Genomic DNA, 18,141 nt, shown 5'->3' with positions numbered 1-18,141 from the left:
TAAATACGTGTAATTTCAATAATATGCGTCGTTATTGTTTGTAAATTACACGGGAACAAATTTGGCAGGATTTATCACTGTGTGTATTTTATACATAATGTATATTAATATCTCTCTTTTGGAGGAATCGGGATTATGCCTTATTATATAGACATGTATGATAAAAAAATATATATACATACTCGAAGAAAAAAAAGAGCATAATCTAATTAGTTGCATTCACTTATCATGTACATTGTCTGGAAACATGAACGCCATGGATGGTAATGTTGATGCTTTTATAATAATAACTAAGAAAGATACAATTGTGGCAGTCTTTTAAAGACGTGTATAATGACATTTTGGCAGCTGATATAGAAATTATGCGAAGAGAAAGAATGAATCATTAGATGATATTATTAATAAGTGCTTCCTTCTTTGTTATTATGGCAGGAGAAACTACAATTATTGAGATGCTCTTTCTCGTAAAAAGGGTTGTAGATAAAAATTGATATTTTTAGCGTTTATTTTATAGTAATATTGAATTTTTTGAATCTATGCACAAAATCAACGTGAGAAAACTTTCGCTCGATTCATTATTATTACATATGTGATCCATTGTAAATTGTTTAAAGATTCGCTAATTGCGTAAATTAAAAGAAATTATCACTATATACTACATGATATTACATGATTATCGTAAATCAAGCAGTGAAGCATTAGCATTTGATTATATTACTTACTAACAATGAAATGCATATCCTTCGACGTAAATGTTTATTGAATTATTATCACATCGTAATTAATTATAAGCAGTAATCAATACTACATTATTGTGTTATACATATAATCACGTGTTTACACATCACAATCATTCTTTTTAGATTATATAGTTTATCTTTGCTACATGATATTGAAATACTTGTCGCAGAAATTATGATGATGATATGGTAAAAAAATTTAGACTATCTGAATTATTTATTGTACATATAATATTGAAAAATAGAAAGATATTTATTTCATAATTTCTCATACATATACAAAAATTGTTGAAATTATTTCAAGCTCAGTGGCAAAGTTAAATATTATATACATGAATATATTCTCTTACAAAATTACATATGTAGTATTATATCACAAAATTAGATCCCAGAAGCAATTCATAGAAGCCATTCTGTAATTACAAAGAAAAACATCACGTCGAATAGTTATCCAATTGTTTAATTTTGCTCTGTAAAGTTAGCTCAAAGAAATCATATTCTCTAATCAAAGAAAGAGAGAGAGAGAGAAAGAGAAAGGAGCTTTCGCGCGAGTACCAGAGACTGAACTATGTAAAGGCGAGTGGTCCTTTACATTTTCCATTACTTGAGCATTTTATATAAGGCGAAATGTTTAACATATAGACAGGGATATATTTTTCAAATGTGAAAATATATTGTATAAATATATAAAAAGAGACGCGTCTTTTTTTTTTTTTTTTTTTTTTTTAGTCAATTCAACACAAAATAGAGGATCATCAGCCGATTATATTAATATAACAAAGTGTTATACAGGGGTATATATGTACAGTTTAGTGTTATAAAACCCTTTATAAAACTCAAAGTTAACACAATTCGCGCGACATCGCACCTATTAAAATTGATTTTCTTGTAGTTGAATTTTCAATACTTTGCGCAACAATTATGTTATTGTTCTTTATTATCTTATTTACGCGCGATAATATTGTTTATGTTAGACTGATTGAACGAAGACAATACAAATTTTCCTTAGATTCTTATTTTATAGTGAATCTAATGTGATCTGTGTTTATTTTATATGACTACTGTTACGAATTGTGTTATTTCAAAATATTAGAAAAAAAAAACTTGGAAAAATGAAGATACGGCTAAAATTTGGCTATGAGAAATGAGAGGCCCTTTAATATATCTGTATATTTTAATCAACAAATATATCTTACTATGTAATAAATATTTGGAAATTCATGTTTTATACTTATACTGATACATATCAATATTAATCGCGCGTATAAAATACATATAATCTGGTACATAACATTTTAAATTTGTATTTGATCAACAAGCATTTATATTATAAATATTCTCCAATGTGAATCATAGCAAAGTAATACATTGCTTAGAGTATTTATATGCGGTCCGATATTTAAATAAATAGCGCTCAGTTGTTGATTTTTGAGACTCTGAGACTTGGCTAGACCTAATAATTTTATTGTAATTATTGTTTAGATATTTATATATCTACTTTATATATATATAGATATCGTTATTAAATGGTAATTGGTGCTGGTGTTAACATGAATATTAATGTAGCATCATTTATTTTTATTAGTATAATTACCCTCTTATTAATCTAATTACTTTCTTCCCATTCCTATTCATTTTCATAAAAACAACGAATCGGAATAATAAAATTTCTTTATTTACTATATTTTTGTCTCTCGTTTTGTTATTTTATTATTCTGTAGGTATATTATACAATTGGTCAATTACTCAAATTATTTATTTGTTGTATATTAATTTATGACTAATAATTAACTTTATGCAATTTCATATATATAGTATCCTTGCAGATCCATATATATATTTTCGTTAATATAAAAAAATAATGCTGTATCTTTGAAAATCGTTTAACAAAAATATATTTTTCATATAATTGCGTTTTATGATATAAAAAGACCCAGCAGAATATTTATAGTACACATGAATGTAGAGGATACACAATTAGTTAATGCTAAATAACACACAGATATAATTTTAAGTTTTTATTTCCTTCTTGCATCCATAGTGATTCACATATTGACATCAAAAAAGCAAGAAATGTAAATTTTTTTCTTGTCAAATATGTCCAAATAAATTTTATACTACAAGGAAATAGGATCTTTAAAAAAATTATCTGTATTTATTCTTTATTATTGAGCATTCTGTATTCTCTACAGACTCATATATTAAGACATGAAAATTGTTTATTATGCATAAATTTGTGAAGAATACAGAATTCGTAAGTGCTAAACATTAAATATAAGGACATATAAAAAAATATTGTTTTCTTTGTATTTTCTGAGAAAAGTATTCAATTTCTTGCTTGATAGCATAATATGATGTAAATGAAAGACCGAGAATACAAAGAAATTTTACAGAAAATTAATTAGTTTTCTGTATAAAATAAAAATCTAAAAATATTTTCAAACAAGTTTATAAAAACATGTATTGACCTTATCTCAATTTTAGTCATATATATATATAGAAGAGAAATTTCTATTCATCAGCAACTTGTTTCGATTTTTTCTTCTTCTTCTTTTTCTGTACAGATGTATTCATTTCTACTTGGCCGTTTTCAATATGTCCATTTTCTTGGCCGTTTTCGAGCACTTCACTTTTCCTCTTTTTCTTTTTTTCTTTTCTCTCTTTTTCCATAGTAGCTAACATATGTGCCGTTTCTTCCAGTGCTTCTCTCATCACGTCTAAATTTTTCTTTGGCTCCTTGCCAGTCGTGAAATACACTAATCTGTCTTCTACTTGCTGTCGTAATTTCTCACCAAATATTTTCAATGGCGTTTCAGTGAAACAATCAATTCTAGAAGCAATGGAGCATTTATTTGCTAGATATCTTGCGATTCGACCTCTATTTTTAGTACCAGCACGCCCGATAAATGTAGAATGGAACAAAAGTCCGTATTTCGGAGTATTTGCTTTACCACGGCTTTTTAATGCTCTGAATAACGCTTTTTCTGCTCCCAATATCTGGACAGTAGAAGCCGGAGCCTTTGCTAAATTAGTAAGTGATCCGGCGTGTGCTATTAATCTAGCGCCAACTTGATCTCCAATTAAAGTAGCTAAATTTGGTGCCACTCCTGCCATTTTCGATGATAAATACTCAGACATCTTCTTTCTATAGTTTACTAATGCGACAACACGTTTAGCAAACTGTTGAACATTCCTTAAATCGGTCTCATTTATATCCATTCCCATCGATGATTTGGCTGCATTGACAATGGCCTTTGCTTTAGCGCTATCCATAACAATTTCTTCTAACGCAACCACTTTGTCATCTGTTAATTCTTTCCTGTTTTGTATCACTCGTGCTACCTTGGCATACATATAATTCTCTGGAACTATCTTTGCAAGTTCTGGGAAGTGATAGCTATACCATTCACTGTAATCAAAACAAAAATCAAAATTATTTTTCAAAATTACTTATTTCCAATATATGTATATTCAAAATTAAAACTATATACTATACGTACCGTATACGCATGCTGAAAGTATTAATATCTTTGTCTAATTGATCCAGTAAAGTTATGCTCTGTATGATCATGTTATCTACTCGATTCACATTGAATTTAACTTTGGCTCTCGAATAACTATGTCCAAGACCCTTTTGGGCATCTGTTGAATCTTTAGCAGTGAAGCCTTTCATCAGATTATCAAAATGATATCTTATTCCTCTAATGATTTCAGGAACAGCATTGAGGTGATCGCATTTTATATCTAAAGTTTCAGTGATATTAGCACCGAGTTTAGGGTCAGCAACACCTAGGATAGTATCCTTGCTGAGCTCATTGGAAGAAGAATCTAAAAAGAGCTTCAAGTGTTCTGAGACAATTCCTTCGGAAATATTGTTGATATTTTCGAGAGCAGACAGTCCTGACTTGAAAGGAGCAAATCCAGCAAGGCTCACAATTTTACGAAAACGTGATAGATCTGTTAATGACTGCTCTACTTGAGGCAACAACATTCCAATCTCTTCAAATTCTATAACACGAAACAGGGCATACCCTGTGGCATGTTCAAACAGAATATAGAGTTTTGTCTGTAAAGTGAACAATTGACATTTATTATTTTATATTTTTTATCTTTTATTTCTATATGCCAATATTAATACTAGAGAGTTTGTTTTAATTTTAATATCTCGCAAATTATAATTTAACATTATTGCGATTTTTATTGTTATTTTTCCATCATTTTTGTTTTTAACATTATTTTATTATTGTCTTTCTTCTTTAGAGAATTAATAAATAAGTGAATAAAATTAATTAATAAATAAATGTTACACATATACACGCACAATAAAACCTGTTCATTCCGATTTAAGGTTAGGATCAAGATTCGTAAATCACAATTGCATTTGTGGAATAATATCTCAAAATATAACAAAAATTACAATCTGACATATATCTCAATTTTAGGCCTGAATACTACGAATGTATGTAAAATTTATACTTCAGTAATAAAATTTACCGAATTACCACATGCTTATGCATCGACACGTTGTTCTAGTTTACCAAACGTGTTGGAAATTATACTTTGAAACGATTTATTAAATCATTATATAATATGAAAGTTATCACTCACCATCTTGCAATAATTCTATATCTTTGTATTTCACAATTTTTAAAAAGAAGTTTTTATTTTATTTTTGGCAAAGCTTATAACCAAGCTCGATAAAACTTTTCATTCATCGTTCATCGTCCATGTGTAACGGTGTAACGGATTAAACGGATGTGAAGTGTAAATAGTAAGCACAGATGGCGTAGGCATGTGAGTAATAAACTTCCTGTTATTCAAAACAATTTATATATTTTGCAGAGGTTGATATCGAACTGAAATATTTGCGTATTGATTATTTTAAAGACCATTGATATTGATTCTCTCTCTTTGAGTGAATAATTACATTGAATATATTAATTTTGACATTCCTAAAACAGAAAGCAAAAAAAAGTATGTTACATTGCACCTGTCTCAGAATTTTTTTATTGTATGTGTGGGTAATCTTAATTTAATAATTTCTTTTTTGTGTTAAGTATTATTTAGAAAAAAAAAAATAATAATTCAGGACTTTTAAATTAATTTTTCGCTCTGAAATAGCGCAATGTAATTCTTGCGAATTATGATACATTCTATTTTTTTTCAGTCATGTATTTCTGCCTAATTTTTCAGATTTATAAAAGAGAGAGATAAGAATATTATGAATGAGAATATATCAAGCATGAGGAACTACTGTACATCGAATCTCGCGCATTTGTAATATAGAATGATGTATATACATATCTACAAAATATATATTTTTTTAGCACCAAGCTTCTTACAGATATCATATTCTTTTGCTAATAATTCCTGAAAAATCACCATAATATATGCTAAAATGGAAAAAGATCACGCGCAGTTAATAATATGTAATAAAACATATTAATAAATCTAATATCTTTCGTACTTTTGACATCCACAATTATAGATCTAGCACGGACACGAACCAATCGTTCGTTTTATCGTGACGGATCGTGATGGAAAGTCGATCCAGCCATGTAGTTCCATCGGCTCTAAAATCGATCCAGTTAGCGCCACTGTACCGCAGGGAAAAAGCGTAAGAAAAACGACGGCATGGTTCCTCTCACCTCTCACGCTTCTCTCTGATATGACAGTTGATGTTGATCGCCCGCGTTTTTTCAGTTGACATTCGTCTGAGCAACGATATACATATAATCCTTTCGTTGTCTATCATTTCACATCACGTATCTTCGTAAATGATTGCACATTAAAATTGACACATAATACACGCATCTTTCAAAAATATTCTTACTCGTAAATCTGGACTTGAAAGAGAGAGAGAGAGAGAGAGACTTCTTTGTAAATTTTTATCAGTCTGTATCATCATATTGTGGCTATAAAAACAAGGTAAGATTATCCTCTGATTATTATGTGTCATCAATCTTTACAAAGACTGTGTTGCAATAATCTACGATGCATTTTGCGTGAAAACACGTACATGTGAACGATTTACACGAACATTGTAATAAGCAATTTTACACATTTTATTCCGCCTGTTTGAATAAATTTCATTGTGCCTTAAATAAATACATTAATTAATAATCGGATTGAATTATAAAAAGGACAAGATCGTGCGAATATTCTTTGTCCTCTTGTCCAGCAATTGGCATTTGCCAGCGGCAGATCCGCGCGCAAAATGTCAAGTTGGCAACAACTCGTAGCGCAATCGAATTTCGCCATGATTCCGACCCTGCATGTACTACATTCATTGTGTATACATATATATATATATATATATATAGGGCGAGTGGCAGGTGTGAAGATATATACGCATCGAACGTTGTATGTCGTGTGCGGCGGTTTGTGATATTTACGCGTCTCCTCGCGAGATCGTCGTGGCGAAGTTACGCGAAATGACGCGGAATTGCCGATCGGCAGCGTCGGCGAGGCTCGCGGTTTGACGTTGGCGAGCTTCCTCTCCCCCCCTCCCCCTCCCGGTCTCCGGTTAGGTTTTGTGCGCGCGCGTTGATTGGCGAGACCGTGTGCACGAGACGAGCGTACTATTCTCCACCGAATAGGTGTACGTACCGCGCGTGCTACTTGGCGCGCGTCTCACCTCGTTCGCGCGTGTGTCTTTTCCGCAGAGTATATTTATTCGATCTTCTCCTTCGCTCTACGATCCGGATTCCGTTCGGCTGTGCGATCGAGCTCCTCGGCTGACGGGGAAGTCGTGGCGCGTGGGGAAGGTGGTCGCGATGCCGCTGCTACGCAAACAGCCGTTCCAGCGGCTCTACGTCTCCTCCGACTTTCGGGACGACGACGAGGTGTATCATTGCGAGGTTACGAACGAGATATTCAAGAACTACAAGTAAGTACCTCCGCGGAATTCTCCATACGATCTCATTAATCTCGCCGATATTTGCGCGGGACGATCTTGCGCTACCGTGCTAACGGTACATGATAGATCGTATCGTATTGTTATGATATAATGTATTTATTTATCGCGAGCTCTCTTGCCCTATTGTGCTGCGTAAAAATTAGATATACTTACATAGGAATCAACTCTTGGATTATAGCACCTAGTATAGATGATAATCCAATTGAAAGGATTTGATTGTTTCTAACGAAATTTATGTTGATTATGTTGAAAAGTCTGTTGATGCCTTATCGAAAATAAGTTTTTTAATTTTATTTAAGATAGCAATTATCATATGTCTTATTTTATCATTTTGTTCCTTTGAAAAAAAGAAATGAAAATCTATTGTCACCTAGTTGAGAAGTATCTTACATCATCTGTATGTCTATAAACATTAGATAAAAAATAAAAACTTAGGTGAAATTTTTATGTCCTGTCACACTAGATAAATAAACCTTTTTCATTGTTATAAAAACTATTTTAGAATTTTTTCTTTAAAAGTAACAGTAATGGTTAAAAAAAACCTTAAGTTATCATATTATTACATTTTAAAACATAATTGGAATAGTTTTTTATTGCATTAATAAAATTATTATAATAGAGATTTTTTTGTTAAATATATATAAATAAATTATTTAATAACTATATTCTTTACTTAATTAACCTACATTTATAAATATTTAAATTTTTTATAAATATTTAAATTTTTTCATCTTTTTTTTGTAAATTATTAAGTTTATCTTTTTTTCTAAATTTATATTTTTTATTATAAAAATCTTTTTAATTAATAAATTAAAATTTAAAATAAAAAATAAATATTTAAAAGATTTTTCTTACGTGTACTATGTTACAATGTATAATATATATAAATTCTATTACAGTGAATTTTGCGAGCGAATTATCTTGTGCAACTCCCTTATATGGTCGTGCAGTATCACAGGCAGAACTAATATGACGTTTGAAGAAGCTTTACAATGCGAAGAAAATGCAAAGAAGAGCTTGAAAGAGTTTCCAATGGAGGTATTAATATTGTAATTTTGTATATTCTGTGCTGAATTAGCATTGATGGTATGCTTATAAATTATTACTTTGTATTTTTCAGTTACGAATTCCTATACTATATCTTGCTAGTAAAACAAATAGATCTTCTTTTAATGAGATGATCGAAGATGTTTTCCAATTTGCAAGAGATCGTTATTTTGTGGGAGAAATGGTAGAGGCTAGCTTTACTGAAGACAATTGGTGTGATTGTCATGTTCTTCAAGTTATTGTACCTACAGAATCACAAATCAAAGCATACATGAATGAAAATGGCAGGTAAGTATACATATATATAATCTAATTTATCAAATTATTTTATACACTATTAATTTTTTGGCTTTGTTACTGAATATTTCAGGAATCTACAAGAACAGTATTATCATCCACCGGCAAAATTATTTCGTTATGAGGTAGAACAATTAGATTCTGGAGATTCTGATGTCAGCCAACTCATGATAGTAGAAGCATCTCAAGTCAGAAGACAAAAACAACATTATAGTAGGGAGCGTAATAAGATATTCCTTCGACAACTCTGTGAACAAAATAATAGTGGTATATGGGTTGTCAAGGTTAATATTAAACACAATATTAAATAATTGTCTGGAAACGTTTATATGTCTTTGTAACATGTAATTTTCATTTCATTATTGTAGGAAAGTGTTTTAGAAAAATATGGAATTAACAAAGTACGTTTTGATACTATTTTTGCTGGCACACTCCCAGATTTTACAGTACGTGTGAAAAAATCTGTCAAACAGAAACAAGAATCCATGGATAAATTTCTTACCTCAGATGTATCGAAACAAAAATCATTCGAAAAAACGGATCTGAAAAAAGTTGGCGATGGTAAAAAAGCAAATGACACTGGTGCAATGAAAAAATTTCGAAAACCAAGGTAAAAGCTATTATTCATAGAATTTGTTTTAAAAGACTTCTGTCTATCTAATATTAAAAAAAAAATTTTTTTTAATGTTTTTCAATAGAATGAATGGTAAATTTAAAGAAGAACTTAAAGCAAAAGCTTTGGAGGAGAAAGCAAAACGTAAAGAAGAAAGAGCGCTTAAAAGTGAGCATAAGAAAGAGAAAAAACAAAAGTTAGCAGCTTTGGCCGCGTACATGAAGCAGTGGAACAAACCAAGAGAAGATCTCGAATGCGAGGATCTTTGTCCCCTTCCTGAACCTACTGTTATTAAATGTAACATACCAAACGAAAAATTTGGAGATTTTATAATGATATCGGAATTTCTTGAATTTTTTAATGAAGAATTAGACGTGCCAGTATATTTTCCGGGAGGCTTTAATTTCGAATTATTGGAAAAAACATTAATGACCAAAGAAGCGTCTGGTCCTTGGAGTGATTTGTTACAACTATTATTATCAAATATATTTAAATATCAAGCAGGAGAAGATAATGAAATTGATGCTCAAGCATCTACTTTAGATGATATTAGTTTTTATGAAGGTGTATCACCAATGGCAAAGGCTGTAAAACTTGCTACAATGGCCTCTAGATGGTGTCCAACTTATCAGGGATGCAAACTCTCAGAACTTACATTAGATCACATAACTTTGAGCGAAATTTTGAGACAACATTTATTAAGTTCTGGAGGACGTATAAGCGAAGCGGCTTCTAAATGGCGGTATTCTCAAAAGGGTGTGTATATTTATAAGATGTAATGTTTAATTTATTTTAAATGTTTTTACTTTTTATAACATATATTATCTGTTGTAGGTGGCTATACAAATTTTGACGAACCAGCGCTTCTTTTGAGAATGAATGATAGTTACATTTTGCGATTATTAGGTCATCGAAATGTCTGCGAACTTGATTTAGATGACAAAATAAAGATTGTCACATGTCTGATTAATCAGTTGCTTACTTTTGCATCAATACGTGACGCAATTGAAGAGCGATATGATAAATTACATCAAGCAAGGAGAGAATTAAAGTTGTTTCTACTTGCTGAACAAAAAAAGGAGAAGGAAGAAAAAGAAAAGATGCGAGAACGCGAGAAAGAAGGAAAAGTCGAGGAAGAAGAGCCAAAATTAAAAAAGATAACGCGTGGCAATTATGAGGAAGAAAAGAAAAAGGAAGAATATGAAAACAAACTGAAAGAATTGCAGCAAGCATCGAGAGACGACAAGATGATGCTTTACCTAGGTTCTGATAGAGCTCATCGAAGATATTGGAGATTTATATCTATATCAGGTGCGTTTCTAAATACTTATTTCCATAAAATGTTAAATGAAAGTTAAATAACAAATTAAAAACTAAAAGAATTAAATTTCCTTCATTGATTATCGACTTTTCTTTTTGTAGGATTATTTGTAGAAAATGATGAACGCTGGCCTGGAAGCTGTCTTCCTGAGGGCACTCCACACCATCCAGAATTGCAAGATAAAGAGGCAACGTACGCATATCTAAAAAATAAATTTGAGGATGAGTTCAGCGACAAAGAGAACAGTTTCAAAAAATCAAAAAAATCGCCTAAGAAACTTTTATCCTTGGATAAAAACGGGGTTAAGTCGCCACGCAAGGAAACAAATATTCGAAAAGAATTTAAACAAGATCTCACTAACATTAAAAAGAGTTTAGTGTTGTGTACAGGAGATAAAGACTGTCCTGTTCATTGTAAGAGATCGCAGGTTACCTGGAGTTTCTATGGAAATCAGGAAGATATACAAGCGTTAATAGATAATTTGAGCACTAGAGGTGTCAGGGAGAGTGAACTTAGAAATAATCTTTTGCAAGAGATGGATAATTTGCTCCTTGTTATCAACGACTGTCCTAAATATAAATTAAATCCTGAGACTGTAAGTATATTTTTGTATAATTCATTAAGTATACCTATCTATTTTCATGCTGTATAATTACATGCGATTAAAAGATAAAAAATAAGTAGAGTTTTTACGCATAGTTTTCAGAGACCAATAAAGGACAAGTCAATAAGACAACTAAAAAGAATAAATATGAAAACGCGAATTTGAATTTTCCTGCCGATGTGGTGATTGATGATGTAATGGAAATGACGTTGAGAGATCATATTTTAGACTTTGAAGACAAAATTAATGCAGGTTGTTTAGGATTTCTTAAGATTATCGATCGTGCTGTTTGGAGAAATGCAATCAATCAGAAAAATTATGACAAACAATGTGATAAACTAATGTGTGCCGGTAGTGAGATAGACATAGATATATCACCCTCTAATACATTGATAGACAAGATAAAGAACGAATCTAAACACAGTAGACCCGGTACTCCCGATTCCGAGGTCGGAAGTATTAGCATAAAGACTTACAGAGATCCAGGAATGTACTTAGATTTACCCAGCGAAGATGAAATGGCGATCGATCAAAGGCAACAAATGGCTATCAAGCAGATGGCTTGCGCTATTTTGCAGTTGTCCCATGCTATAGAACAGAGATACTTGCAGAGACCACTTGGGCCCGATCAGAAGGACAAGAAATGGTCGGGTGAAGAAGTTCGGGAGAGATGGGAACAGTCGTTGATAGCGTCGACCAATTGGTCTCAGTTGTTCGTTCATTTAAGTACTTTGCACAATAGTGTCGCGTGGGACAGAAGCGCGTTGAACGCCCAATGTCGTATATGTCGAAGGCGTAGAGACGCGGAGAACATGTTGCTTTGTGACGGATGCAACAGAGGACATCATCTCTATTGTCTAAAACCGAAACTTAATGTAATTAATTAATAATTTATATTGTCTGATTAGATAGATTGATTTCTCGTTTATCAATTCGTTATTTATTTAGGCTGTACCGGCAGGAGATTGGTTTTGTACAGGGTGCAGACCGCCAGAGGTAAAACTCAAGGAAAAAGCTCAAAAGCGGAAAAGATTCGAGGATGAGATCGAGGACGAAGTAATACTAACCAAAGAGACGCGACACAATCGCGCGAAGCGCATACCTCACAGCGACGATGAGAATGATCAAGAAGACGATCAAGACGACGAAGACAGCGAGGAAGATGTGTAAGTTATTTTTTTTTAATATTAAAATTTGTTTTTAAGCTTTTCACTTGTTTTTGATTGCCCTTTTCAGAAGCGTACGAGTAGAAAACTTATGTGCATCATGTAAAAGTGGTGGAAAACTGATCTCCTGCGACACATGTCCAAATCATTATCACTTAGAATGTGTAGAACCGCCACTGACGAGGGCTCCTAGGGGAAGATGGTCGTGTTTTAAATGCAAGCCTAAAAGAAGGATCGCGACAAAAGGTAATGGAAAAGTGTCGAGGATTTTAAGAATCTTGTTCTCCTTCTGTTATAACTCAAAATTTTTCCACTTATTGCCTATTGAAATTATAGAGAGATAAACAAGTTGCGGTAAGAATTTTATAAGAAAATTTCTTAGCGTTAAAATTATGTTGATAGTGAGGGGGCGCGAAAGGGAAAGAGACAAGGAGAGGCTGTGCGCAGCAGCAGCACGCTCTCGCATCCATGGCTTTGCCAAGAGCCTCCTCACTACAGAATCCACAGACTGGGATGGTCTGTATTGTATCCCTCTCTTTTTACTGTGTGTATATATTTGTGTGCAGCATCTTCCTTTCATGGCTAATCCTCTTTTTTTTTTTTGAAAGCACTGCACGTTAAGAGTAATGGGTCTGTTCATCATTAATGTATCTGGATATTTTTTATAATTTTGCATTAAAAATTTTGAGATATATATGAATAATAAGCTATTACAAATCTATAATTTTATTTTATTTAATTATTAATATTTTCCATCTTTTAAAATTTATATTTCTCTTATTAAAATTGAAGTTTTTATGCACAGACCCTAATATAGGATTCATTATGTATCATTTATACATTATTATACATGTAAATATTTGATTTACATCTTATTTTCTTGACAATAAAACTTGCTATCGCTAACTCATCATAAACATGTTAGCTATCAATAGAATTTTTATTTTTTAGCATAGACTTGTAAATTTAACATTTTGGATTGAGATAAGAGGTGATATGCATTAATTAAATACAGGATTTTTAAATGTACAGATAGCAGTACATCGGATGATACCGAACCAAGGCAAACGCGACGTGCGACGAAAAGGGCCGCCGAAATTGAACACGAGGAAGATAAAAATTCAGTAAAGGGATCCATGGCTAGACTGCAAGAATTATTGACCGACATTAGGCATCATAGAGATTCATGGCCATTTTTGTCACCTGTCACGAAGGACGAGGTCCCAGATTATCACGATATCATTTCTAATCCGATGGATTTTGGAACGATCAAATACAAACTCGGTAATGGCGATTACGAGACGCTAGATCAATTCTTCAGTGATTGCCAGTTGATTTTTGAAAACTGCAGATTATACAACAAGGAGCATAGTTCTGTCTATAAGTATGTATCAATATTATTGTTATCTATTTCATGCAAGTTCGGATGCCAGAGACTACAATTTTAATTAATATGTAGGACTCACTTATGTACTTCTTGCTATTAACAATAGCTACACACATACATATATATTTAAATTAACATTATACTGTTATTACTAACAACAAAAGAATAAATTAGCATATCTACATCAATTTTTATATCATTTATATACTAATGGCTTAATGTATATGTCTAGGTAATTTCTAAAGTATGATTCAAAATTGATAGAATATCACAAATATAAATCTGCATGTATACATACTGTTAGTTATAAAGTTAGTTATATAAAAACAAAAATTATCATTACACAAATTAAGCTACATAATAAATTAGATGATTAAGTGTGGTTAAATTTGTCTCGATTATTTAGTGAAAGGAATTAACTTTTGTTACATTTATTTACAAAGCTTACGAACTGCGTTAATTCTGTAATCTGTTTAGTATATCTCAGATAAGGCTTAGCTATGTGTTGATCTTGAAGTAATCTTTGGCCTCCGAACCATTTTGGGAATACATATATAAAGAGCGAGACTATGTTTTGTTAAAAATAGTTACGTGTACAGTGCAGGTACGCGATTACGCAAGTACTTTGAAAAACGCTGCAAGGAATTAGGCTTGAATTTCGACGAACTTTTCCAAGAACCTAAGATTAAAAAGGCAAGATTTGACGATGCTGAAGAAAATTGTACATCGGATAGCGATGGGGAAGCGCAGAAGAGGAGATAGAATAAAAAAGATATCTACATAAATATATATATATATATATATACTTTAGTATAGAGTGCATACTCGTGAGATTTGAAAATCTGATGCCGCTCAAAAAGTTTATATATTTTGAATTTAGCATATGGACTTACGTACCGATAATCACGAGCGGTATACAGATTCGGTATGTAGCTCAAGATATTTTATAAATTATAAATACTTTTTTTCACAGTGAGTAATGAGAAATTACAACTCATGGAATAGTACAACTGAATGAAAATTACTTTGCAAAATCAACCACATATAATAATTAATGAAAGATTTTTTTCCTCTCTAAAGTCAGTTTTTTGAGGCTAATTATAATAAAGATGTATGCAGTATTATTTGCAAAAGTGCATAGTTGCACTACGTATAATTTTAGATGCATTGCACATATACAGAGTTTTACAATAGACATATACAGCTGATTAGTTCCATTGGCTTTATTCATTTTATTTTTTTATAGATGTAGAAACAAGAAAAAATTCTCAATAGATTCTCACATTGATAATTATTTATTATTTTAGTGTTATTCACACATATGCACTTGCACATACACATACACACACACATCACATACTTTTCACGAGTTTTATATTAAGGAAATTATTAACTGTATATGATGAATTAAGCTTTATAATTTTATTTTCTCGAAATCATTTATATGCAAGATTTAATCATAGATTACAGTTTTCAAGAAAATACATGAAACGCCATTAACAAATTTGTTTGTAGATCCAGACAATAAAATTCGATACTTTTGTACTGCGTGTTCTATGTAATTGTCAAACTAAAAGTTGTGTTATATCAATATTACCTATATTTTATGAAAATTTTTTGTTCCATCAACGGTACTTATTTTATTCCATGTATTACTTTGTTTTACGATATTTGTTTTATACTTTCAAAATAAGATTATGCAAAAATGTGGTACAAAATATCAATTGTGTATTGTATAGCAATCACAAAATGAAGATAAAAAAAGGTTCTTTTTAATCATGTATATTTTATATGATCATTTTGATAATACATAAATCATAAATAAACTTTTTAAAACGATATTTTCTGCCTCCTGCAAACTATTTCGCATATATGGTGAAAGATTAAATTTTTTTTTCTAATTATATGCAAAGATTATATAGAGGTTTTTTTCTCTCATATATCTCATTTTGACATACATTTTTCTAACGAATATATTTCCACTTTAATGATGACCAGTGCCTTCAAACATTTCTCTATGGGTTTTATCCCATTTCTTAACATTCTCTTCTGAATATGCTGCAAATAGTAATAACACAGGTTACACATATGTTCCATTTGAACAAATATCTGACTTAAAAAAAATATATTTACATAGTTTTTGTATTTTGTAAAATATTGGCAATGATATCCCTATAGCCAATACTGTATATTTAAACAACCAACTGTGCTGCATATAATATCTGAATGGAAACTGAGCAAGCTTTGCGGAAATAGTATATGGATACTTCATAGGTCGATACGTTTTGGCTTCAGACATGTTGAATGTCTGTAACAAACAAATTTCAACTGGTTATGTATTTAATAATATAAGTAACAACAGCAATATTACATTAAATTTGTGCTAATTATTAACAAAAATTTCAAATAAATTGCAAATAGACTAGTCAAATATAATATCAGCTGTACGTAGATTATTGTAATTGCAAAAATATATAAAAAATTTTGTTATATATGCAGACAAAAAATACGAGAGTAGAGATTTAACAAATATATATGTAATAAAATATTCACACTGATAAAAAAAGAGTTTAGAATGTTGATTTGTACGAGCAGTCACAATTCTAACCCTTGAAGATAAATGAAGGGTAATTTAATGTTATTTGTCGTCAGCAATAATATATTAAACGAAACAATTAATATACATTTGGCGGTTCTTTATCTTTTAGTTTAATGATATTTTTAAATTACTTACGAATTTACACAATATTTGAGCCTGATAACTTTAGTAAAATTATATAATATTCTATGATAAATTTTCAGAACCACATACGAGTAGACTGCGGTCGAGAAGACACTAGAAATGCTTCGAAGAGTCACAAAGCGTTTGACCAATCGACCAATCAGGATAAAGAAATCTTACAAGTCTTATTAAATCTTTATGCCACAAGAAATTAACCAATCACAGTTGAACGTGAGAAGAATAATCAAATATGATTAGTTACTTCTTTAAGGCTTACTGCAGCATTGTAAATCCGACTTTATGTGCTACGATACGACCAATGTAAAAGCGGCTTTAAGTTCGAGTTTGAACTTTCTCGAAAAAATTCAAACTCAAAGACTCAAATGTTTGTTTGTAGCTGTATTAAGATGTGATTTTGGAAATCATATGCTTCTCTGTCGCAGATTTCATTTAATTTCTTAAAATATTAAAATTCGCAAGAGCATAAACTACAATTACGATGGTACAAATATATTTGAAATTAATAATAATATAATAAATTTTTGAAAAATTTTTTTTAATAAGTTTTGGAATGTATCTTATATTTAATGTATTTTCTAGAAATATATATAATCAAGTATGAACTCTCCTTAGAGAAAACAAATTTCTTATATTTATTTAAATCTGTTTCAAAAATTATTGGAAATTCATTACATTTCTATATTTTATGAACTTTATATATTTTTTGAAGAAAAAAATTAAGAAAATAAATTATACATATTAAAAAAAATTTTAATTAAAATTCAATTTTTAATCAATCGTCTCTAAATTTTTTTTTTAATTTTCATAGAAAAACAATTACAAAGCGAGGTCGCATATGATTGACAAGGGCCACTGCAAAATGTTCGAAGGACAAATGTTACTCGAGTATATGCCATTCTATGATTTTTTTGAAAGTGGTTTGTTCATTTTTACGAACGGAATTCATCTCTCAATGCATTACACTTGAGCTGATACAGTACCTAAGAACAGTAACAATGAGAAATTACGCAAGTTATTGTTGCAATATAGAAGCAGTGATTTGGAAGCAGAAGAAACGTGTCCGGAGGATATCCAAAGTAATATGATAATGATTTTCACTTTTAAATTTCTTTAGACGTACTTCACATTTTTAGTCTTGCCTCAGTTTTATTTACATTGTCCTTGTGGTAAATATATAATAATAAACTATGCTCTTCTGCCAGAGCATGTAATTGGAGATAACTTTTTTACCCTGACAGATGGATGCATTGAAAAATTTACAAAACAGTTTTTTCTGCTCAACACAGTCATTAATTTAAATCCTA

At 31.0% G+C, this 18,141-nt stretch overlaps 3 protein-coding genes across 5 annotated transcripts; 1 reads left to right on the top strand and 2 right to left on the bottom strand.

Moving 5' to 3' along the window:
• Positions 1–850: 850 nt before the first annotated feature.
• On the bottom strand, positions 851–5,505 carry Nop56 (Nop56 ribonucleoprotein). The gene is made up of 3 exons (XM_072894046.1): positions 5,349–5,505; positions 4,241–4,806; positions 851–4,149 (listed from the first exon to the last, which is right to left on the bottom strand). The coding sequence occupies exons 1-3, from the start codon at positions 5,349–5,351 to the stop codon at positions 3,252–3,254; spliced, it is 1,467 nt and encodes a 488-aa protein (XP_072750147.1). The 5' UTR covers positions 5,352–5,505; the 3' UTR covers positions 851–3,251.
• A 1,561-nt stretch (positions 5,506–7,066) lies between these two features.
• Positions 7,067–17,318, top strand: Acf (ATP-dependent chromatin assembly factor large subunit). Of its 3 annotated transcripts, none has more exons than XM_072893912.1 (14): positions 7,067–7,629; positions 8,559–8,697; positions 8,780–8,994; positions 9,077–9,287; positions 9,372–9,613; positions 9,702–10,372; positions 10,451–10,927; positions 11,039–11,532; positions 11,637–12,416; positions 12,490–12,707; positions 12,778–12,953; positions 13,110–13,223; positions 13,740–14,091; positions 14,694–17,318. In XM_072893912.1, exons 1-14 carry the CDS (start codon positions 7,517–7,519, stop codon positions 14,854–14,856), a joined length of 4,365 nt encoding a protein of 1,454 aa, XP_072750013.1. In that variant the 5' UTR covers positions 7,067–7,516; the 3' UTR covers positions 14,857–17,318. The 3 variants fall into 3 exon arrangements, with proteins under 3 accessions (XP_072750013.1, XP_072750012.1, XP_072750015.1); XM_072893911.1 differs by having other exon boundaries at positions 14,682–17,318; XM_072893914.1 differs by lacking the exon at positions 13,110–13,223 and having other exon boundaries at positions 7,068–7,629; positions 14,682–17,318.
• Positions 15,502–16,393, bottom strand: Roh (reduction of Rh1). Its single transcript, XM_072893917.1, has 2 exons — positions 16,228–16,393; positions 15,502–16,152 (listed from the first exon to the last, which is right to left on the bottom strand). The coding sequence occupies exons 1-2, from the start codon at positions 16,391–16,393 to the stop codon at positions 16,079–16,081; spliced, it is 240 nt and encodes a 79-aa protein (XP_072750018.1). The 3' UTR covers positions 15,502–16,078.
• Positions 17,319–18,141: the final 823 nt, after the last annotated feature.

The sequence above is a fragment of the Anoplolepis gracilipes genome, chromosome 6, assembly GCF_047496725.1.
Source record: "Anoplolepis gracilipes chromosome 6, ASM4749672v1, whole genome shotgun sequence".
Classification (NCBI taxonomy): Eukaryota; Metazoa; Arthropoda; class Insecta; order Hymenoptera; family Formicidae; genus Anoplolepis; species Anoplolepis gracilipes.
This window is presented reverse-complemented; position numbering and strand designations above follow the sequence as displayed.